The sequence below is a fragment of the Schizosaccharomyces pombe genome (assembly GCF_000002945.2).
Source record: "Schizosaccharomyces pombe strain 972h- genome assembly, chromosome: I".
NCBI lineage: Eukaryota > Fungi > Ascomycota > Schizosaccharomycetes > Schizosaccharomycetales > Schizosaccharomycetaceae > Schizosaccharomyces > Schizosaccharomyces pombe.
The window spans coordinates 229,255-251,139 of record NC_003424.3 but is presented as its reverse complement, the minus strand read 5'-3'; the positions used below and the strand labels follow the sequence as shown (position 1 = coordinate 251,139).

General features: G+C 35.6%; 10 protein-coding genes and 14 long non-coding RNA genes across 24 annotated transcripts; 13 read left to right on the top strand and 11 right to left on the bottom strand.

Moving 5' to 3' along the window:
• Nucleotides 1-164: 164 nt before the first annotated feature.
• Nucleotides 165-819, bottom strand: SPOM_SPNCRNA.2103. Its single transcript, NR_191470.1, has one exon. It is a non-coding gene; the product is annotated as a non-coding RNA (long non-coding RNA).
• On the top strand, nt 214-2,561 carry mod21 (gamma tubulin complex GCP5 subunit Mod21). The gene is made up of 2 exons (NM_001018259.3): nt 214-533; nt 591-2,561. Exons 1-2 carry the CDS (start codon nt 370-372, stop codon nt 2,458-2,460), a joined length of 2,034 nt encoding a protein of 677 aa, NP_592858.2. The 5' UTR covers nt 214-369; the 3' UTR covers nt 2,461-2,561.
• Nucleotides 2,250-2,497, bottom strand: SPOM_SPNCRNA.2102. Its single transcript, NR_191469.1, has one exon. It is a non-coding gene; the product is annotated as a non-coding RNA (long non-coding RNA).
• An 18-nt stretch (nt 2,562-2,579) lies between the features above and the next one.
• Nucleotides 2,580-3,248, bottom strand: ndk1 (nucleoside diphosphate kinase Ndk1). The gene has a single exon (NM_001018258.3). The coding sequence runs from the start codon at nt 3,210-3,212 to the stop codon at nt 2,757-2,759; it is 456 nt and encodes a 151-aa protein (NP_592857.1). The 5' UTR covers nt 3,213-3,248; the 3' UTR covers nt 2,580-2,756.
• SPOM_SPNCRNA.629 lies at nt 2,692-3,420 on the top strand. Its single transcript, NR_150992.1, has one exon. It is a non-coding gene; the product is annotated as a non-coding RNA (long non-coding RNA).
• Nucleotides 3,421-3,565: 145 nt separating this feature from the next.
• Nucleotides 3,566-6,686, bottom strand: lyr3 (LYR family protein). The gene is made up of 2 exons (NM_001355971.2): nt 3,702-6,686; nt 3,566-3,649 (listed from the first exon to the last, which is right to left on the bottom strand). The coding sequence occupies exon 1, from the start codon at nt 6,407-6,409 to the stop codon at nt 6,032-6,034; it is 378 nt and encodes a 125-aa protein (NP_001342908.1). The 5' UTR covers nt 6,410-6,686; the 3' UTR covers nt 3,566-3,649; nt 3,702-6,031.
• On the top strand, nt 4,117-6,934 carry SPOM_SPAC806.06C (nicotinamide mononucleotide adenylyltransferase). The gene has a single exon (NM_001018257.3). It carries the CDS (start codon nt 4,730-4,732, stop codon nt 5,834-5,836), a length of 1,107 nt encoding a protein of 368 aa, NP_592856.2. The 5' UTR covers nt 4,117-4,729; the 3' UTR covers nt 5,837-6,934.
• A 395-nt stretch (nt 6,935-7,329) lies between these two features.
• On the bottom strand, nt 7,330-9,275 carry SPOM_SPNCRNA.2100. The gene has a single exon (NR_191467.1). It is a non-coding gene; the product is annotated as a non-coding RNA (long non-coding RNA).
• On the top strand, nt 7,362-7,904 carry SPOM_SPNCRNA.2101. Its single transcript, NR_191468.1, has one exon. It is a non-coding gene; the product is annotated as a non-coding RNA (long non-coding RNA).
• Nucleotides 8,169-10,132, top strand: duf8901 (cobalt/nickel-dependent phosphatase). Its single transcript, NM_001018255.3, has 4 exons — nt 8,169-8,223; nt 8,325-9,383; nt 9,431-9,551; nt 9,603-10,132. Exons 1-4 carry the CDS (start codon nt 8,199-8,201, stop codon nt 9,712-9,714), a joined length of 1,317 nt encoding a protein of 438 aa, NP_592854.2. The 5' UTR covers nt 8,169-8,198; the 3' UTR covers nt 9,715-10,132.
• Nucleotides 9,411-10,212, bottom strand: SPOM_SPNCRNA.2099. The gene has a single exon (NR_191466.1). It is a non-coding gene; the product is annotated as a non-coding RNA (long non-coding RNA).
• Nucleotides 10,213-10,522: 310 nt separating this feature from the next.
• Nucleotides 10,523-12,142, bottom strand: SPOM_SPNCRNA.628. The gene has a single exon (NR_150991.1). It is a non-coding gene; the product is annotated as a non-coding RNA (long non-coding RNA).
• SPOM_SPNCRNA.2098 lies at nt 10,605-11,073 on the top strand. The gene has a single exon (NR_191465.1). It is a non-coding gene; the product is annotated as a non-coding RNA (long non-coding RNA).
• Nucleotides 11,713-13,320, top strand: SPOM_SPNCRNA.626. Its single transcript, NR_150989.1, has one exon. It is a non-coding gene; the product is annotated as a non-coding RNA, possible alternative UTR (long non-coding RNA).
• Nucleotides 12,259-13,237, bottom strand: SPOM_SPNCRNA.627. The gene has a single exon (NR_150990.1). It is a non-coding gene; the product is annotated as a non-coding RNA (long non-coding RNA).
• On the top strand, nt 13,292-14,066 carry prl3. The gene has a single exon (NR_149830.1). It is a non-coding gene; the product is annotated as a non-coding RNA, poly(A)-bearing (long non-coding RNA).
• On the top strand, nt 13,710-13,928 carry SPOM_SPAC806.11 (uncharacterized protein; the record flags this gene model as incomplete). Its single annotated transcript, NM_001431055.1, has 1 exon — nt 13,710-13,928. One exon carries the CDS (start codon nt 13,710-13,712, stop codon nt 13,926-13,928), a length of 219 nt encoding a protein of 72 aa, NP_001417985.1.
• On the bottom strand, nt 13,999-15,860 carry SPOM_SPNCRNA.625. The gene has a single exon (NR_150988.1). It is a non-coding gene; the product is annotated as a non-coding RNA (long non-coding RNA).
• On the top strand, nt 15,113-15,607 carry rps2601 (40S ribosomal protein eS26). Its single transcript, NM_001018254.3, has one exon. The coding sequence runs from the start codon at nt 15,125-15,127 to the stop codon at nt 15,485-15,487; it is 363 nt and encodes a 120-aa protein (NP_592853.1). The 5' UTR covers nt 15,113-15,124; the 3' UTR covers nt 15,488-15,607.
• A 140-nt stretch (nt 15,861-16,000) lies between the features above and the next one.
• Nucleotides 16,001-18,108, top strand: SPOM_SPAC806.02C (iron-sulfur assembly component). Its single transcript, NM_001018253.3, has 2 exons — nt 16,001-16,037; nt 16,087-18,108. The coding sequence occupies exons 1-2, from the start codon at nt 16,034-16,036 to the stop codon at nt 17,907-17,909; spliced, it is 1,827 nt and encodes a 608-aa protein (NP_592852.1). The 5' UTR covers nt 16,001-16,033; the 3' UTR covers nt 17,910-18,108.
• Nucleotides 17,652-19,946, bottom strand: hem3 (hydroxymethylbilane synthase). The gene has a single exon (NM_001018252.3). The coding sequence runs from the start codon at nt 19,483-19,485 to the stop codon at nt 18,475-18,477; it is 1,011 nt and encodes a 336-aa protein (NP_001018179.1). The 5' UTR covers nt 19,486-19,946; the 3' UTR covers nt 17,652-18,474.
• Nucleotides 18,571-19,974, top strand: SPOM_SPNCRNA.2097. The gene has a single exon (NR_191464.1). It is a non-coding gene; the product is annotated as a non-coding RNA (long non-coding RNA).
• Nucleotides 19,975-20,003: 29 nt separating this feature from the next.
• SPOM_SPAC24B11.14 (uncharacterized protein) lies at nt 20,004-20,595 on the bottom strand (the record flags this gene model as incomplete). Its single annotated transcript, NM_001355969.1, has 3 exons — nt 20,004-20,310; nt 20,341-20,397; nt 20,459-20,595. The coding sequence occupies 3 exons, from the start codon at nt 20,593-20,595 to the stop codon at nt 20,004-20,006; spliced, it is 501 nt and encodes a 166-aa protein (NP_001342929.1).
• SPOM_SPNCRNA.624 lies at nt 20,285-21,870 on the top strand. The gene has a single exon (NR_150987.1). It is a non-coding gene; the product is annotated as a non-coding RNA, possible alternative UTR (long non-coding RNA).
• The last annotated feature ends 15 nt before the right edge of the window (nt 21,871-21,885 follow it).

Below are 21,885 nucleotides of genomic sequence, written 5' to 3'. Positions count from 1 at the left end.
TATAACTTGTAGTCATTGCAAGTGAGCATACGGAATTCATTATTTATTTTGAAGTTTTCTTACTATTTCAGTTAGGGAGCGGCGCCGGTTAATCTAATAACAGTAAATACGTTTAAAACAAAATATATTAGTTTTTTTTTTATTACTATTATAAATGACTTACACAGCTTAACGGCAAATAATGATTAACCCCCTTCAGTCATAAATTGACTCAACTCATTTCTCTCATGTCAAACAAAAATTTTCCTTCATTCGCGATAGTATACGAAATATACACTCCTTAATCGGCATTTTAGCAATATCAGCACATAATAAAGAACATATGAGAATACAGGCAAAGCTTAATAAATGTTTTATCAAGAACTGTAAATGACAATGTCTCGTGCGGATCAAATCCTACAGCATCTCTTAAGGGAACTAATACATAATGATTCATTAGTTGCTAGTGAATGGTTAAAACATTCAAAGAAAATCATTCAAAATGTCCCTAGTTCGACATTGGTATTTCATGAAATGATAGAACATATAAAAGGGTAACGTAAAGCAGATCTGCCGATTGTTGTTGGAATGTTAAGACTAACTTGATCTAGCATCTGTGACAAAATGGGTATACAAGGTCGGGAAGATTTAGAAATGCCTTTACGAAACGCTTGTGAAGTTCTCAATCGTCAAACCGTTAGTGTCAAGCAAAGTATATTGCATGCCCAAATATTAAAACTTTTCCTTGAATTATCTAAACCACCCTCAGATATACATGTCCCACAAATTCCCGTCTACAAAGATTGCAACAAGAATGAACAAGAAGCTATAATCCAGTTATTAACTAGTTGTGAAGGAGACCACTGGTTGATGCCTGACTGGTCTTCAATGCCTGATGATGAAACCATAACAGAAGACTCTGAGGAAGAAACTTTCAATGGAAATGCTAATGAAATTACGATACCAGCCAACATCCACATCCCTATCATCGAGGAGTCTGACAACGCGTCTAACAATAAGCTATGTACTTTATTTAAAAAAAGCAAGCAACCGAATTTAGATTTTTTACAGATAAAACCCTTTATGTTTTGGGATTCTAGTTTGAACGAAACTGTCCGAATATCTGAAAGAAGTATTATTCGCGACTCTATATATATGTTGATAGGTTATCCAAGTTTTTTCTTCTTAAAAAATGGTTCAAAAATTGAAACACGACTTTCTTTATTACCAAAGCTTCATCACATGAGCGAAGAGATTCTTCGCAGTATAATGACAGAACTTGCCGATTACGGTTCTAACTTGGAATTTTTTCGACAAAAACTAACATCTCCTAGCGATTCGTTTTTTAAAAGTGATGACCAAAGTACCAAGAATGAGCCGTTTCTCTCTGTTGTCTTCATTTATCCTCAAATAAAACCACATCTCTTAAGTTGTTTAAAAAACACACACCAAGAGCTTATTAAACTCGAAACAGAAGTTTATAACGCTACAAAGAACTGTACTCTTTTTCAATTTTTTCAACATGTAAAAAAATTCGTTGATCCACTATTGTGCTTTCGTTTCGCTTACGAAAAATCAGCAACGAATATGTGGGATTTTGTTAAAACATTGGAGTTCATATATTCAACAAGGAATTACTCTTCACAAATGTTCAAGCTCTATAAAGCTTCTGCTATTGCAATGTTATTGTGGATGGTTAATCAAGCCTCACAAATTACCAGTTCTATGACTATAGCCAGGCCTCTATATAACATTTTAATCCTTTGTAAGGATTTTCCTAACAATTTCCTTGAGAAAGACAATATTGCTCTCCAATTGGGTAGTATTGTTTTTGACCAATCTCCAACTCTAAACAATTTACTTGTGGAAATGGAAATATTAATTAGAAGCAAAATTTTAAAGCTTGGTAAATCTTTGGATTTATCTTTTGACTTTCAAAGTTTAATGGGGGAGTTTGAAAATTTAATAAAACAACAAGAAGAAGCTAAAAAGTCGTTATGGTCAAAAAGATTTAGTCGTTTCTATTATGGGCATTATGTATTCGTCAACACCTGTCATAATTTTTTCCTAACACTATATCAATCTTTTACTGAAGTTGATGAAAATTCTATATTCAACGGCGTTTTTGAAACGCTTAATAATGATGTTGATGATGAATCTGTAATAGGGGAAAAAGAGAAACTTATTTTAAAGCAAAAGCAGAAATGTTTATCTGAATTTTTTGTTGATGACATAAAGAAGCTCTTAAATGAAGAGCTGCTCAATTGTCAAAAGCAAGAGCTACCAGATGTCATGGAAAATACATATCAAATTTCGACCGTTTCAGGAATTAAAAATGATCCGTTATTTACGTTGGACCAAACCTGTAATATAATAGCGAAACTAGCGGACAATCTCATACATCCTTCTGTTCCCATTGGTAGTTCTGCCTATCGATGTAGACGAAATTTGGCTGACTTATTATTCCTTATAATGCCATGATTACGATAAAATGCCATAATATTTACCATTACGTGTATAGAATCAATAGATTTCATAAAAGTAACCTTTTGGATGAGTAAAACCATACTGACTTACATGCGATTTCTCTAGTTTCATGTCGTTTACTAACGAATGATATTTGAAAAAGACCTATATCTATTAAAAAAAATGATAGTGTGCTTTAATGAAGGTAGAAAATCATTAGTCATATTTATTTGCTTTGGGTGTTGCTGATAGTTTGCATCACCCATAACAAACACGAGTCCTTTTGAAGAGGCTCTTTAACTTCTTCTTATTCATTCGTAAATCCAAGGTTCAATTGTACGATCGTAAACTTGGATTTCCGAAGGCTGGAACCAAAGTTTAATTTCACGATTAGCGCTTTCTATGGAATCAGAACCATGGCAAACGTTTCTACCAAGGTCGATACCATAATCACCGCGAATAGTGCCAGGGGCAGAATCCAGAGGGTTACTGGCGCCCAACATTAAGCGACCAGTTTTCACGGCTTGTTTACCTTCCCATATCATGGCACATACAGGGCCTGATGCCATGAAACCAACGAGTTTCTCATAAAAAGGCTTTCCTTTATGTTCGGCATAATGTTCTTCCACAAGATCACGACTAGGAACTAAAAATTTTAGAGCACGTAGTTTGTAGCCCTTCAACTCAAATTTTGAGATGATGTATCCAATCAGTCCTCGCTGAACTGCGTCCGGTTTCACAGCGATAAAAGTTTGTTCTGTCGACATATCAAAAATGCTTATACTCGGTGATATGAGGTGGTTGAGTAGATGGGAGCTGTCCCGTCTACTATCCCATATAAAGGATTACGGAGCAAGGACAAATAACACTCACAATATGATTGCATAAACAAAGCGGAAACAGATGTAAATAATAAAAAATGATAAGAATCGTTATAGTACACCTTCTTATATTTTTAGAGCACCAAGCCTCAGATATCTTAATGGTCGTAAATTATTGTTTACAAAAAATGCATATTTACAAACACATTACAAAGCATTCAAAGCGTACCCGTAGACGGTAAGCCAGTTTTGTTTTTTTACATACGTAAAAACTCTCCACAAATCAAAAGATTGTAAGGCTTATTGTATACTATATAATGGATTTGTTATTATCCCAATCGCCAACTTCTTACTGTTTTAGGACCATGTAACGAATGAAACCACTAATAAAAGTTAGAAGAACTTGTAATTGATACCAACTTAGTATTGGGATACCTGCAAAATTTGATTATCAACCAGTTGATAATAGATACAATTCCAAGTACATCTACATCACTTCATGCAAACGGTTTTTTCCGTACATATATTAGTTATCCCTATACATATAATTGTTAACATTGTCTTGATATACGAATAAGGCTTTTATGATTATTCCTAGAGTTTTATCCTTGTTTGCGAATTTATGTATATTCGTAATGGCATATACTCGAAAATCCGGGATTTAGATAAGCTTAAATCATTATATGTCTATCTAATGAGCATGACAGCCGTCTCACAATTTTACTCATAAACGGACGAGGGATAAGTTGTTTTTCTTAACAATTCAGTTGTAGTATCATCACTTTTTATTTACATTCTTTTCGAGCGCTGTTTATCTGCACATTAAGTCACCATTGTACGCATAACCATTATACCACCAAAAACGCAAAAAATATCAGTTTAAGCTGTAGGTTGTTAAAAAGAACCGTTTTCCTTTCAAAAAGGTTTACCTTTAATATTTATTATTGATATTAGTGACAAGAGGCACTGAATATCAGTTTTGAGCCAACTTTGAGGACATAAAAGTGCTTAGATCGGGAAACGTTTCTTTTGCGATTCGTCGTCAAATTTCCTCTTTTCTTTTCTTTTTTATTTCAATTCTTTTTATAGGTTATCCTTCATTCTTTTTCTACAACTGTTATTCGAGAGTTGCACTAAGAAATCACAAGTAATTCCAACCAAATTTAGACGCTGGTTATACATTATCGTTTTTCCATACCTAAAGGGTAATTTTAATTTTTTTCCTTCGTTTCCCATATCCTACTTTGCTATTCATTTTTCTTTAGAATTTAGTATCCTCTTTCTCCCGCAGCCTTTAAATTTTTGATCCTATTTGTTCGCTTGTTGTCTGTCATTATTTGGAAAAAGAGGGTTTTCTTATTATACGCGGTTTTGATCGATTTTTGTATTATTATTACCGATTCTGTTTCTTTATTGACCCGATTGTGATTGTCTACCATTCCTCGTCATAATTCCTTTTTAATATGCACACCATGAATGGGGATAATTTTGCAAATTCATTTCCGAAGAATCCCCTGTTGTCTCGTAATTCTTCGTCCAGTAACGTTATTCAATATTCAGACGAATTTAGTCCAGATGAAGACTGGTTGAATGAACATGCTGCCAAAGAGCACGAAGAGCGTATTCGTAGGCCCAGCGTCAATCGTGCATGGCAAAAGAACTCTACCTCTGGAGGCCCCAGCGTGAGTTTAGAGAAGCGTGAAGCTGACGTTGCTAGTTTAGGAGAGGTGATGGATCTTGAAGAAGTACCGCGTGGAATCACTAGACAAGCCCGACAACTAAATGAGTATATATTTCCAAAACATCGCTTTCGGAATCATTTAGTTGATGAAGGAAAAATCCCTTTGGTATTAGTCGCTTGCGGTTCTTTCTCTCCTATTACCTATCTACACTTGCGAATGTTTGAAATGGCTACAGATACTATTCAGGAGCAGACTAATATGGAATTAGTTGCTGGTTACTTTTCTCCGGTTAATGACCACTACAAAAAAGAAGGCCTTGCACCAGCTTATCATCGTGTACGTATGTGCGAATTGGCATGCGAACGTACGTCTAGTTGGCTTATGGTGGATGCATGGGAAAGTCTACAACCTAGTTATACTTGTACAGCACGAGTACTGGATCATTTTGATGAAGAAATAAATCAGAAACGAGGTGGTATAACATTATCGGATGGTACTAAACGACCTTGTAAAATTATGTTATTGGCAGGAGGTGATTTGATTGCGAGCATGGGTGAACCTGGAGTGTGGTCCGACAAAGATCTTCATCATATTTTGGGTAAATTTGGTTGCTGCATCGTAGAACGTACAGGAAGTGACGTCTGGGCTTTCTTATTAGCTCACGATATTATGTTTGCATATCGTGGAAATATCCTCGTCATAAAGCAACTTATTTATAACGATATCTCATCTACCAAGGTTCGGTTGTTTATTCGTCGTGGCATGTCAATTCGATATTTATTACCCAATTCCGTTATCCAGTACATAGAAAGATACGCCCTTTATCGTGACGCTGAACCTGTGAAAACTATTTTTTATCAGTCGCCGTTTGTGCGTATGGAACCATAAATCTTATGAGACACTTTTCTTGGTCTGCCATAAGTAATTTTGTGTAATCCAGTGTTTATTTTCTGTTCTTCTATTATACATTAGTTGAATGGCTTGTTTCACGATTTCTGTGCTCTGTAGTTTTATTTTCTTATACCTGACAAGAATTCGGATTCTAATAAAGCCAATGGAACATTATTTTCTAATAGAAATGTTTTATAAATATAAATTATATATTGTTCCAACCCTTTGAAGACACCATTCATAGGTGTCATACGCTGATAAGAAGTATGGCCTTTCCTTAGCCGTCGAATAATGTGCAAGGCGTTGACCAGCTTTACGACGAAACATTTGAATATGCAACCGATTTTTTAGTATTAAGTGTTCTACAGATTTCCTGCTCGCGGCCATTTCCAAAAATATAACTGTATTTTCAACTTTTTCCTTTGAATAAAAGGAGCAATTGTTTTGGCGAAATCCGTTACGAAGCAAATCCCGGATTACAAATCGATGGCCAGGAAATCTAGTTGAAATAGCCGCGGCCATACCTGCTCTCCAAAGTTGTCGAAATGCTGATGCATGTTCTTTCTTCATTCCTAAATTAAACCTTTTATTTATTCTTCGATTGAAGGAGGCTTTAATTATGATAGCAGCGTGAAATAGAATAGACAAGGCAAGTTGGTAAGAGCGATAGAAGGACGCGGTTAATTAATCCTTAGAAAAAAGATTAACTTCTGAAGGTACTGACGTTTATGCGCGTCTTTTTTGGTGATTCATAATCTCTATATTTTTTTTTTGAAAACAAAATGCTCGTAAAAAAAATTGAGAGTGTTTGTCTTCCACGATGTATTAGTAGTTGCAACAGGAAGTTGGAAAAACTACGTAGTTTGGGTGGTCAGTACTGTAAACAACAGTAACCTGGGTTACTGTTTTGTTACTACTGACCTTGGAATGTCAGTGCTTGGAGTATTAAGAGGTAAAAATCTTTACACCTCAAAACTGAGCCTATTAATGAAACGATCAAGTGTTTATATAAAAAATTTACTTTCTATATGTTTTGTCTTATCATTTTCTTAGTACCAGCATTTTAATAGAATACTTTTGTTTTGCTAGTAGTAATTTTTTTAAACGTCATAAACACTAACTATTTCGAATGTGCAAATGGTCGATGTTTAATAGTATTTTTGCTCTAAAAATCTTCAAAATGTATTTTAAAAAATAGTATCGTATGTGATGATAGACTAAAAGAATTTTAGATACCTTCGACATATTGCAAGTGCGCAAATCAATTATAAAATCATTTTTAATAATTTTATTTATTATTTTACAGTTTTTACTTTATGCGTTTACGTGTTTTTACGATTTATTGATATTGACATCACACTCATCACTTGTAATTTTTTTGAATTTTCTTCAGACTTTTACAATTGATTATTTATCGTTAACTTTTAAATCCATAGCTTATCATTTGCATTAGTTTATAAAAGAATTTTCTCAGATTAGCATTGTTTGGTTTTTTATTTTTTTAGCACTGAACTGAATGGAATCGGTGTAACAGAAGGAACTTTTCAATTATACTATTTTGTTGATTTTACATTACTATTATCTTCAAACATTTAACTCGATGCCGCCATTCTGTTAGTACGCTAAATTTAGGATCAACAATCAATCAATAAATAAAATATTTATGTACTTAGCTGTGAGATAACATACATGTTTAATCTTTGAAGTAAAATACATTTTTTTATAACGCAGCTTCCGACGACAACGCAGGTACCTGCTACGCAATCCGTGATATAACTCGATACTACTATGTAGTAAAAGTTCTGAGTAACCCCCCAAGACAGTACTGAGCAGTTTCAGTATAGTCAGTCATATATCAAAAAGGGAGAAACCTACTTCAATTCGTTTTTTATGTAGACATCGAGTGATCGTCTGCTAAAGCTAAGTACAGAATAAGCCCAAATTAAACTACTCTACAAACGTTTGATGAAATCGATGGTAGCGTCGTAATCATGGTTGACAAAATTTCAGAGGGAAGTCGGCTTAAAAGTTGTACTAGTCAATGCATTTAATAATTCTTAGTACATTCAATAATAAATATATATTCGTTTGAAGATTTCATCTATGTTCATCCGTCGTAGAATTTGTATACTATATATATATTGACTCGAACAAATCCCAATCTTACCGTAAAACTAATGTCAGATTTAAATTAGAAGTAGTAGTAATAGTTTTCTCCGAGATCTTATTCTTACTTATATTTTATAATATTATGTCACCATCGGCAAGCGATCTCAGCATTGGCGCTTGCATCCTTCAATATATTAAGTAGTTCACTTAACACCACGGTGATTGTTTGTATCTCTTTTGAATCGTCCAAATGAAGTTTCTAAATCCACCGTTCCGTATGTAAAAATTAATTAGTTTATCTTTATTAGGGAATAAAGATTTCTTGCTAAATTATTATTGTTTTGAGATTCCTCATATTAATGCTTTGTTAACCTAGCGTATTCTATGACTAGTGATCCTGAATCATTTGGTCACGAATGCTTTACTCGTCGATGGGGTATTATTTTAACTGGCATTGAAAAAGATGTATCTGAACGCCTATCCAAATTGGCTTCGACTTCTAAGGATTCTGAGGTGGTTGCACAAGGGAAGCCTCTTCTTAACGACTTGGAAGCGTTCAAGTCAGATATCAAAAATGATCGTCCTTTAGTCCCCCTTGAAGGTGAAGGTCAAGACATTGTTGAGTACAATGAAGAGTTAAAACAGCTTGACAATGCGAGCTGGGGAAACGCTCCTTGGTTATACTCAGAATGTTATTATTACCGTCGTATCAGTTTAATATTTGCTCGTTATTCTGAATGGAAAGCTTACGATCCGTTTTTTCAACAGAAAGATTCGACTCTCAAATCAAGTAGGGCTGCTGTAGAGGAATTAGCAGGCAGATACTGTCTTTTAGAAGAAGAACTTAATTCCATTGCTAAGAAAGGGGATTCGCACATTGCGTATATGGTCTTTGTTGAAATGGCACAAATTTCTCTTTGGGGTAATGCCACCGATCTCAGCCTTTTGACCAATCTTAGTTATGAAGAGTTGCAGAATCTTCAAGGCCAAAAGGTTGTTGAGGAATCTCAGAAGAATATACTGGTTAATGACTTTCCAACCGTATGGTCAAAACTAAAAGACGTGCACAATGGGCGTATTGATTTTGTTTTGGACAACGCGGGGTTCGAACTTTACGTAGATCTTATTTTTGCCGCCTACTTGTTGAAAGCAGGAATTGCCAAGGAAATCGTACTGCATCCAAAAGACTTTCCGTGGTTTGTTTCCGATGTGCTTCCCTACGACATCGAGTACTTACTCACAAACCTTGACACAATCTTTCCTACTGAATCGGTAACAAAGTTTGCTACAGATCTTCGCTCTTTTTCTGCGAAGGGACAACTACGTCTTCGTACTGATCCTTTTTGGACAACTGCTCACTATTTTGGTCGTATGCCAGATTTTGCAGCTGGTCTGCTTACCGAACTGGAAAAGTCTGACATGATTTTTTTCAAGGGTAAGAACATTTTACTATATCTGTGCTTTTTACTAATGAGCGAATAGGTGACCTAAACTACAGGAAATTGACCGGGGATTGCCTTTGGCCAAGGACTACACCATTTGGAAAAACCCTCGGACCCATTGCAAATGCCATAAATGCTTGCGCACTTCGCACATGCAAAGCGTATGTAAAATTGATTGTATATTGATTTGAATAATTTCTAACAGGAAATAGTGATGTTGTTGTTGGACTTCCTGATGGACTTTATGAAAAGATTGCAAAAGACTTACCTCATTGGGAACGAACTGGCAAGTATGCGGTCGTTGAATTTTGTCCCAAGGCATGAAACCGTTTACGTTCATCTTTTTACCAAGAACCTGGTATCTTTTTAAACCTATTGTAACATTCTTTAGTATAAAGACATACTATTATTTGAAATATCATACCCTAACATTTCTTTTTGAATACTTTTTATGTTTAGTTCACTCGCTATGTACATAAAGTCGGATTTTATGTGGAACGACAATTGAGGCATTGGTAATGTTTTTAAGAGACCATGTGAGAATAGTTTGAATTGAATGTACTTAGATATCAAGAATGAACGAATATCTTTTGAGTACGAAAATAAAAAGCAGATGTACAACAAGCTTTTATTTTTACAGTCGTATATAAGTTGGTACCAAGGTTATAATTCGAGTTTTCATTTTACATACAACCTGATGGAGTGTATTTGCAGCGGGTAAATAAGATGTTTAAGATTGTTTACATTTTGCTTGTGAGAAATGTACAGCTACAGTTAACGCTAGGAAGCAACACCCTGGTAGTGAAGTAGTGTAAAAAAATAAAGTTAGCTAAAAAATAACATACACTTGTAATCTCAATGTTTGCAACACATTCATATTTGACTACCAATTTTGGTTGCTTGCAATTGGGAATTATACTACCTAATCAGCACTTCCTATCAAATTGTCAGCTACGCTAAGTACGATTTACTTTTGAAAATGAGGGACTGTGGTGTATGCATATAGTGAGAGTAAGGGTGTTAACCACAAAACAGCTTATATCACCATACATCCAACTTTACGTTACACTCGTATAATAAAATAGGAAATTTGTTTATTCGAAAAGTGCCAGCTAACGTGCAAGCTCAATCTATTCTGTAATACAAGAAATTCCGTTATGCGGTATTAGCAGAATAAAAAAATTGATTGTTCTAAAAACTTTTTAAGCTACATTACAATATTTACAATGTATTTTGTATAATGAACTTGCATTGCAAAATGAACCAGCGCTTTAACGAAACCTTGCAAATTTAAAGACATTAACGAACACTGTTACCGAGTATTTGATAATTTTTTGTTTGAAACAAGGGGGACGATCGGTAAAAGTTCGAGTACTAATCTATTAAGGTTGACAGTGTAAGCGGTGTTCTTTTTTAAATTCTGGACCCTATATTACTTTCGAAATCGCGATACAGCGGCTTGGTTGATTCTTTGGACGGGGGATGGAGTGGTTTCTATTTACAAGAAGAGAGCATGGAAGAAGGGAAAGAAGGAAAATTCATGAGTAAAAAATTAGAGAAAAAAAAGAGATTTAAATCCCGCTTTATTTCCTTTTTATAGTCGTTGAAAAATGAAGGATAAAAAAAAACCCCTAATGTAGAATTTACTACTTGTACCCCAAAAGACATGTTATCACTCATTTAAGTTATTTACCGAAAATCGTTGTCGTAATAAAAAAACGAGTAGTTGCGTGTAACTTGTAATACAAATTCAATACGATTTAGCGAAAGAGAAGATACGAGCGAACAGGGTATTGCTGCTTTAAATTTTTTTTTTCGTCTATTTTATTTTATTTTATATCATTTTATCAGGCATTTTTTCGTTTCTTTTTGTTTAAAAATACATCAAACAATTTGTAAAAAATGCATACAAGGAACGGTCAAAGGAGCTTTTATTCTTTACGTTCTTCTTTTTCGTATTTCTTCCTTTATTTTTTTTATTTCTTTAATTTTTCGTCTTTCTTACCGTAATTTGTATTTTTTTTCGTCGTTTTCTTAGCTTTACGCTACTGTAGCGAATACGAAGAATTTGCTAAAGTGCGATGCCCACTTGTTCCTTCTTGCTATGTAGGGTAAGGCATTGGTTTATTAGTCAGTGCAAGTGACCATTATCGGAAGTATTTGTTATCATTCACGTATTGCAATGGAGTCAAACTTGATGTACAATACAAAATTGTCAAGAGCGTTGGGTCTACAAAGGGGCTGCTATGACACAGGGAGAAGCCGAAAGCAAAATCAGGTTATGTGTAGGTCGGGATCTGGTATAAAACAACACCGGTAGCTCTAAAATAGTATCAAGTAGAAATGGCATATTGACACCAATGGCGAAGAGCAGGATTTTTTTAAAAGAAGCTGCCGAGTATCGTGACCTAATTATGTATGCATTTTGAACCATTCTGGTTGGGAAACGCCGAAAAGAACGATAGCAATGAAAAGAAAAGAAACATAAACATAAAGAAAGAAAAACCATTAACAAAAAGAAAAAAAAAAGAACAAATGGAAATGTTAAAACCAAATTAAATTAGAAAACAAACAAATCAAACAATCGCCAAACATTTTACAAACAAATCTAATACATCACTGTACCTTTAATCCATGAAGCATAAGAAATCGATTCGGTCTTTGCAGTGTTTTGTTACAACCTTACAATGCTGCTGCTTATTACTATGCATCAATGGGCAGAGTATCAACTACCCTACAGCATGTGTTAAACTACTAACTATCCATTCCTATAGTGTTTTTTGTTGAACTACACAACTGTTCTAGTGCGTGGCTTTACGTTGGCGCTATATTTTGCATGCATACGATACATCTTGTGAAATCATTTTTGCGAAATCATAGTTACCAGAAATAGATATTGGTAAAAACAAGGGAAACCGCTACAGTCAGGGGAACTTCATGAATTGTGGAAACACGCATACCGTGCTCCTTTTAGCGATCATGTTTAGCAAACAATTACCCTCAACTTTCAACCATCCCATTCGCTATCTACTAAACGCTGAAACTGGGGATGTTGTCTCATGAAAAATCAGGTTTTTTATCGAATCGGGACTTTACTTTCTTTCCCTCTTAGTACTACCATTGTAACTCTTACTGACCAAGTAAGTCAGGGGTGTAAATATTTTTAAAATATGCCTAGTGTATGAGAACAGCACAAGGGGAAAGTAAAAGGAGGAGGAGAAGGGAGCAAATGGACGGAAGGTACAAGATGAAAAACGAAAAAAAGGGAATTAAAAAAAAAAGAGAAAAAAATTTAAAAGAAATAAAAAAAAAAATTAAAAAATTTTGAGAAAATTGTTTAGTTCGCTTGAAACTTGAGTAATTGATAAGGAGAAAATTGCTTTATAGCTTTTCAGATAAACTTGAATGTGTCATTATTTTTAATTCATGGTGACAGCCTAACTTAACTGCGCTCTCCATTTTTGAGTTGTACCTTGTTCCTTGTACAAATTTCTTTTTTCGCACTTTCATACAACATCGCTATACAATACCGCAAAATGCACAAGAAGAATGTTTCCCCGCCTCACGGCTGTTTTGCTAGCCGTCCAGCTCTTCGTGTAACGAACAAACTACTATTGTTAACCTTGATCTTTTGATCTGGCCTTCCTCTTTAAAACCCTCCAGTACAAGTTGTGCACACAAACTAATGTTCCGTTACATGTTCGCCTATTCTTATTACATCTTAGATTACATAAATTTTAAGGGGTGACGGAAACGATTGATAACTTACCCTTTGTCTCTTTACGTGTTATTTTTTGGAACATTTTTATCACATTGTCAGCAAGTCGATATTGTACTTGACATTATTGGGTTATATATACCCCAGCATCGCACATAAAGTCTCGGTTATATTCCTCGAATATTTTTTTTTATTAGTGTAAACGGACGAATTGCGAACATTTTTGACAAGATGCTTATGACCCAAGACCAACTTCGCTTCTTAGTATCCATCTTCATCTTCCATATGACCTTAGCTTTATGGCCTAAGATTTGGTGCCAACTCAAGGAATCTGTAAGAAGGGTTTTGTTCTCGGTGAAGAGCACTAGCTCTCCAGTTTACTAAGCGAATAAACGGGTACACTTTCGTTGAAATCGCTTCTTGTCATTGATGTTTGCTTGTGAAGTGCATTCTTACATTTTACGCATTTGATGGCTGGCTTTTTCTTTCCTCCCTCAAGGTTGAAAGAAGTGATGTTGCTTTCTGAAACGCATTTCATTAATTTCCCTTTTCTTAGTTTTCTAATCCTTATTTTTTTTTGATCTATATTCGGTTTGTTTACATGCTCTGTCCGACTCATGGTCCCACTACATGGAATCCTCATTCTTGCACAGTCGTAGAAAAGTGCATTACTAATCTACTTATAACTACTATCCTTCTCTGTTTTTTTAACGCAACTACATACTGGAAATTGTTTTTTGGTGCTATGTTTGATTTTATCCATTACCAACTACTCTTCCGTAATTCGCTATCCGAAATTCTCTTATTAGGATTAGGCTAAAATTTTCTAATGCTAATCAGATTGCCTTCTAAACGAGGGCTAATTCGCCAAGTTTGTTTAGCCAAATTAAGTGAATTCGCTTGCATCGTTGAATGCGATGAGTAATGGAATTATATAACGTTTTGATGAAATCCTCAGTTTACTTTTTGTATCGCCTTTTAAATGCTACATATTTTTTTGCAAAGTAAAGCTTTCGAACGTAGAGTCCGTCGGGTGAAAGTAATCCGCTGTATATAAAATAGTGAGTAAAACTTAGTATAGAACTGCTCCTTTCATAAATGGAGTATATAATTCAATATTCTGAAACAGCAATCAATTCTTTTTTCGCTTGATGGTAGTAGCACTACATAACCGTGACATATGAAATGGGTTGCTTGGTTAACCAGCATTATTTTGTTTCAGTACTTACGCTAGATTATTTTTGTACAAGACATATTTTGATCTCTATCTTTCGGCCCGATCATTCCGGTGCCACGATACATAATTTTATTTAACTCGCTCAAAGCATAATAGTTGCGAATTAGGCTCTATTCGATCAACATGTTTTAAGAAAAATTAAGTAAACGAGTATTCAACGTGCAAAGTTTTCGGTTAACTCACTTAACTACAACAACTCGTTCAGCGTAGCCATTTTTCGCTTACTTGAATAGACTTCATCGTTCAGATTATTTATAGAACGCAACGACGGAATGTTTAGGCTATAAAAAATGTCGTTAGAAAACGCTTTATAGGTTTCTACTTTCCAACAACGCCAATTTGGCACTCATGCACCTGTTCTAATGTCTCCCACTATATTCTAAAGCTACACTGCTGGGGTATGCTGATTTCATTCCAAGATAATCTTTCATCACTACCAAATTTCGAAATTTATTGGTAATTTAAAACTCCATCAATTCAGTCATATTTCCTCTTAAAGCAAGTAAATCCAAATTTTTTCAAAGCATGCAGGATTCACACCTTTGCTCTTTGAACCGCAAAACAATTTTCGGGTTTATTACTGTTTTTAAATCGCTCTCTCTTTTCACCAACCATAGAATCGTTTAACGACTTAAAGCGAATGTTTTTGAGAATGCTGTGCATTACACTAAACAATATTCCGCTGTACTAGCTTCCATCGTTATTTTCAAAACAGTCACGGCCCAAACTCTCAGTCGAAACTAACAAATTGTACATGCTTATTATCTACAAAAAACAGTATGACTCAAAAAAGAAGAAATTGTGGTCGTAACAAGCATGGCCGTGGTCATACCAAATTTGTGAGATGTATTAACTGCAGCCGTGCCGTCCCCAAGGACAAGGCCATCAAGCGCTGGAACATCCGTAATATGGTTGAAACTGCTGCAATTCGTGATTTGTCTGAAGCCTCTGTTTATAGTGAATATGCTATTCCCAAGATATATGTCAAGCTTCAATACTGTGTCTCATGTGCTATTCACGCTCGCGTTGTTCGTGTCCGTTCCCGTGAAGGACGCCGCATTCGTACTCCTCCCCCTCGTGTCCGCTATAACCGTGATGGCAAGAGAGTTAACCCTGCTGCTATTGCCAAAACAGCTCTTTAAATTTGATGGTTGTTCATAGACTTTGTGTGTATGGGATTCAATGGAAGATTATTGAACTTTGACTATTTTAAGTTTTTTTATTTTTAATCGTAGCTCTTTTATATTTCGTTTTGTGGTAATAAGCTCTTCATTATCAGTAGTAACAGATACTAAGAGCATAGTCTATTCATTTCACATTATTCCTAAAACAATTTAGCTGTCCTGGAAATGCATTTATGTCTTTCCTACTCAATCCTTATGAACGTAGTTTCCAGGTATTAGGGAAATGCGATAAACCATTAGTAAGAATCATTATGCCATTTATTGTTAAGCTTGACACTTGGCAGGACACATCATTTTTTAAAATGAAATTCAGAGTTTTGCTAAAAAAATCTGATAATGTAACCAACTTACTTTCTCTATTGAATGTATTTTACTCTATAATTTTAACGAAAACTAAGGTGCTCAATCGTTCTAACGTTTAACCGCCTTAACTGCAGTAATTTTGTATTACTAAGTAAACACAGAGTTTTTACCTTTTTCCATTTTAAACTACAATTGCTTGTTATGGGTAAATGATATTGAGAAGTTTTTTTTTCATTTAATTAACTTTATAATAGATAAAGTTCAACATGTAATTTTGGTGTTATCGGGAAAAGGAGGAGTTGGCAAGTCTTCAGTGACAACTCAACTTGCATTATCTCTTCATGACTCCAAAGTTTACTCCCGTCCTTTAAAAACAGGCATTCTTGATATTGATTTGACCGGACCATCCATACCTAGAATGTTTGGCAAGGATGCTGAGCGGAATCGTATTCATCAATCCAGCGCAGGATGGGTACCCGTATATACAGATGAAACTAAAGAAATTGGCTTAATGTCCCTCGGTTTTTTACTCACTTCTAAAAATGATAGCGTAGTATGGCGGGGACCCAAAAAAGCTGCTATGATTAGGCAATTTATTAGCGATGTCAGCTGGGGTGAATTAGACTTCTTAATCATTGACACCCCTCCTGGGACAGGTGATGAGCATCTTACGATAGTTGAATCACTTCTTTCTGAGACTTCAACGGTTCGTGATGTACCGATCGATGGCGCCGTCATTGTAACTACTCCTCAGGGAATTGCTACGTTGGATGTTCAGAAGGAAATTGACTTTTGTAAAAAAGCTAGCATTAAAATCCTTGGTATCGTCGAAAATATGAGCGGTTATATTTGCCCTCATTGCGCCGATTGTACAAATATTTTCTCAAGTGGGGGAGGATTGACACTTTCTGAAAAGTATAAACTTCCTTTTTTGGGTTCTGTCCCCATAGATCCAAAGTTTGGTGAAATGATAGAAAATCTCACCCCTGACTCTAATATCGTTCATTTATATTCAAAGACGGAGATGTCTAAAAAGTTTTCTTTCATTACAAATGAATTTTTAAACCAACTTTATGGTCCTCGTAAATTAGACACGATAACAACTATATCTGGTCACACTGGAAGGTTATGGTCTGTTGCGGCTCACCCTATGCTTCCTCTTTTCGCCACAAGCTCTCAGGATAAGAGTGTGAGGATTTACAATTCAAACACTTATAATCTTGTTCATGTAATTGATGGGTTTCACACGCGTAGCATTCGTAGGGTTGCCTGGCGTCCGATTGAGCGCCCGGTTTTAGCAGTCGCTTCCTTTGACTCTGTTGTTAGCATTAATGAGAAAATTGATGATGACTGGGAGTGTACCGCAGCTTTAGAAGGTCATGAAAATGAAGTTAAATGCATTGCATGGTCATGCAATGGAAACTACCTTGCGACCTGTTCTCGTGATAAATCAGTTTGGATATGGGAAGCTACTGAAGATGACGAGTTTGATTGCTTGGCAGTTTTGCAAGAACACACTCAAGATGTCAAAGTAGTCACATGGCATCCTACAGAAGACCTATTAGTAAGTGGAAGCTACGATAACTCTATATGCTTTTGGAGAGATGATGGGGATGATTGGGCTTTAACGTGCCAATTGCAGGGACATACCAACACGGTTTGGGCATTGGCATTTAGCCCTAATGGAAATACTTTAGCTTCTGCCGATAATGATGGTAATGTATTCTTATGGATAAAAATTTCTAGTAACGAAGATGTTGCTACGATTGATTCAACAAATATTTTACGTCCAGCACTACAAGAAGAATGGAAACAACAAACATCATTACCGCATATTCACAAAGGTGCAGTCTATACTATTAGTTGGATGAATGATGCTACTCTTTGTTCTGCTGGGGGAGATGGAAAGATCGTTGTGTATCAGCGTGAAAAACATGATGAAGCACTCTGGCATGTTGCTTATGAACAAGACCATGCCCATGGAGTTTATGAAATCAACTCACTCGAGTATCTGAGAGATGATAGACTATTATCAGGTGGTGATGACGGAGAATGTCGCGTTTGGAGCTTTAAGTAACCGGCTGACTAAAAAATTTTGGCAAAACGTTAAAATAGTACGGATTATTATTCAGACACGTATTATGTACATATTATAAAAATTATGTTTACTAATAAAATAGTATACAAACGTTATAGTAACTATCGAAACACATCAAATTATATAGATTTAGCATCTCAATTTCTTGAGACGAAAGATAAATGAATATAAAGCAGTGTCGTAAAAATTGCTATTTTGGTTGTGAATTAGGATAAAACCCTAAATTCCAGTAAGTAATTAGAAACGGCAAAAAGTTAAGGGCAAAAAATTCAAGAAGGGTCCATATCAATAAATTTTCATAAATAATTAAATCTTTAAATCGGATAAATTTCACACAATTTTTAAAACCGGTAGTTTTGTTCAGTGGACGGAGGCAAAAATGTACGGAGAAAAAGGGGTATGTGATTCAGCCTTTTTTGAACTAAAGATAAGGAGGGATATTTTGATCAATCAAGCCAGCCTGATTAATCAGTAAGGAAAAGTTCAAGTGAGCAATTTTTTTTTTTTTTTTTTTTTTTTTTAAAAAAATAAAAAAGGAATAAAGCTAATAATTTTTTAAAGATTCTTCACTATCACTGCTCCGTTGATGCTCTTCTAAAATGGGACCAGCGCCATTTTTGAGAAGTGCGAGCGCAACCGTAATTCCCAGTTCCTCGGCTTCCTCTTCTGACGAAACGACAGCTTCAGCATTGCCAAAAGCGGCTCTAAGACCATCAGCAGAAAGGACCGTACCAAGTAATGAGATGCGATATGATGAATTGGAAATAGCGAGAACGTCAGTTTGTACGCCGATTGGGATAGCACAACCACCTTGTAAGCGCTTCATCAAAGCACGTTCAGCCAAACAAGCATATAAAGTTTCTTGATGCTGCAACGGCTTCAACATCTCAATCATCTCTTTATCATCAGCACGAACTTCAACAGCCAAAGCACCCTGTCCAACGGCATAATACACAAAAGGAGCAGTAAGCATTTGAGCAATACGGTCTTTTAAACCCAAACGAAATAGACCAGCGGCAGCAAGGACTAAACAATCGAATTGAGAGTCGGGAGCATCAAGTTTAGCAAGTCTGGTTCCAACGTTTCCACGAATGTCAACGAAACGAAGATGAGGGAAATTTCTAGCGAGAAGAGCACGACGTCTAATGCTGCTGGTTCCAACAACACTACCAGGAGGGAGATCGGCTACAGTTTTATAGTGGGAGCCAGCCTTGAAGACGATGGCATCCAAAGGACAGCTACGTTTGGGTATACAGGCTATCACCATACCATCTGGCATTTCAGAGGGCAAATCTTTCAAAGAATGTACGAGAATACGACATTGGTTAGTGACGAGCAAAGCTTCAAGTTCTCGCGTCCACAAAGATTTTGCTAGTTGACGCTTAAATTCAAACAAAGCCTTTGAGAGAATTTCATCGCCAATAGTATCTCTGCTAATGATTGGAAACTCAAGATGGGGGTAGTGTTTTTCGAGCTCTTCACGAATAATTTCTGATTGAATTACAGCAAGTTTTGACTTGCGAGTTCCAATGGGGAATGAAGTACAGGATGGCATATTACAATTAATTAGAGAATGTACAAAACAATGCTCAAACTAATAAATCTCTTTTTTTAACGAGGGAAAAGGGAGATGCAAATGTACAGAACTTTTAAAAACAAAAACTTTTGAAAGCAAACGATGTTACCAAAAAACAAGGGTGCGTGAGCAGAAGGAGTGAGAAACCCGCCAAATATAAATGTGTAAAGACTCGATGAAATAAATCAAAAAGGAAGCAACTTGGTTGGACGAAGAAATAGCCTTTGGCGCAACGCGGATACCGAGAAACCAAAGTATAATATTCTCAACAAACTTGAGAATGCTGAAAATTCAGTGTTTTGAAAGAAAAAAAAAAGTAAAATATACAACTAAAGGCTTTCTAAAACATAAGATTAAAAGGAATTAGAAAGAGAGAATTGAAAACCTTCAAGAAGAAATTTTTAGGTTGCTAGAGAACGGGATGCGTTTGTCAAGAATTCGCTCAATTAAAAAAAGGCGCCGGTTTTTTTTTCACTCTTCCACCAGTAAGAAGAGCGCTAATTGCGCAGCCCGCAAAATTTGTAGCGAAGTTTGCTTTGACTTGCGTTGATAAGCCCAACTATCTCACGTTCCTTATCTTGTGCACAACGATATTTCGTTAAAATACTATAAGTAGTATACGGGACAATGTCAAAATGTGCAAAAACTGTATAAGGTATCATTGAATTCGGTAACCTATTTAACGGGACTTTCGAATGTGTAACAAAATATAGTGAAATATAATTATAATACCTAAAGTAGGATTGCACGTTGCTAAATTCAACATTTACGATGTATCGTTGGAATCCAGCAACTTTAACCAAGCTATAAGTTTAGAGTATGTTTGTTAACTACATGTCAACAGAGGTGGGAATTATAAAAGAACTCAAAGCAATTTTGGAACGGCGATTGCTGCAAACTAGATTAGTCATTGTATTTTCTAATAAAATCTTTGAACCAAATTTTTAAATACAAAAGCTTTAATTGCTGATTGATATTTAACCCCCTATTTGAGTTCGCATATGGTACAAATGTCCATGTGTTGGAGCAATTCCTCAACGAAATGAGACGCAGACATACATGCAATGTTTTGTGATTGTATGCAAACATTGTCGTTATGCCTTTGGAATTGTTTACGCGTTAGTCGCGAAAATTATTCTCTAGTACTAGGAAAATTGCTTATCGTCACAATTTTTTTATTGCCAGTGTGAAATGACAGTTTTCTAATAAATTTCATTGATTTATTGAACCCATATGTTAGCAACTCTCTTTTCCCGAGAAGGAACTGCACAGCCAGTACTAGATGGACAAGTCACCGCGACAACTGGGAAAAGAGTGGCTTGAATAGTCACGGTTTGACTGAATAATTTTCGCGCTTTTCATTGAGAGTCACGTGAACGCTACATTAGTCGCCATTTAATTTTTATTTGTTACCATGTTTTAACGGATAAAGGTCCATTGTTGTTTCTCCAAATTGGGTTTGTCTCAACATACGGATGTATTAGGGCGACCATTTGTTGATGCACTGAGCACCAATTTCATTCGGCCTACACATTCTCTTTGTTTACTTTTTGGAACTAATTATACGTTGGTCTCTTTGCGTTTCGGTAATGTTTTGTTTATGCTGGTAACATTTTATAATGTTGAAATTGTCAAATACTCTGTACATTAAAGACTTGATTTCGAAATTCATCTTAAAAGATCAAACCTAGATTCGCGGATTGTTTACAGTTTCATCTTAACCGCACATTCGCATCCACCAGCAATTATCTACACGTGATTTTATGTTTCCGTGAATTTAAAAGATCTAGTAAAATGTAACAATGATGGATAGCAACAAATTCGATTTCATTAAAATCATAGGAGAGCATTCAGTCACGTAAAACTCGCACCCACTATCATTTAACTAGCCATGCGCTAATCTTAAGTGAAGCAAGTTCACTAATAACAACCGTAATAATCTATTACTATGCTCTAAGCAACAATTTGCTTGCTATTTAGCAAATGAATACTACTGTTCTTTTACCGATTTGCAACGGCAGCCACGTCTGCGCCACTACATTACCGCTATCGGTCAGTTAACGAGAACGTATATACAGTTTCTTATGGCGTTTAAACCATCTACATTCATCTGCATTATACAAAATAAAATCGAAAAATTCAAGCCGAATGTAATGTTTTCGGCTGTAAAGAGTGCGCCAATAGTGCAAACCTTTTCTTGTCCTAAAACTCTTGGTTCAATGGGAACGCGTAAGTATTTAGCAGTTAGTAAGTAAACGGATTTTGCTACTTCAAAAGAAAACAATGCAACCATGACGTTGATATTTTGGAATAACGGGATAGGAATGAGCAAGTTGTTTTGCAACTCTATGTTACTTAACGAAGCATAGGTGTTACTTT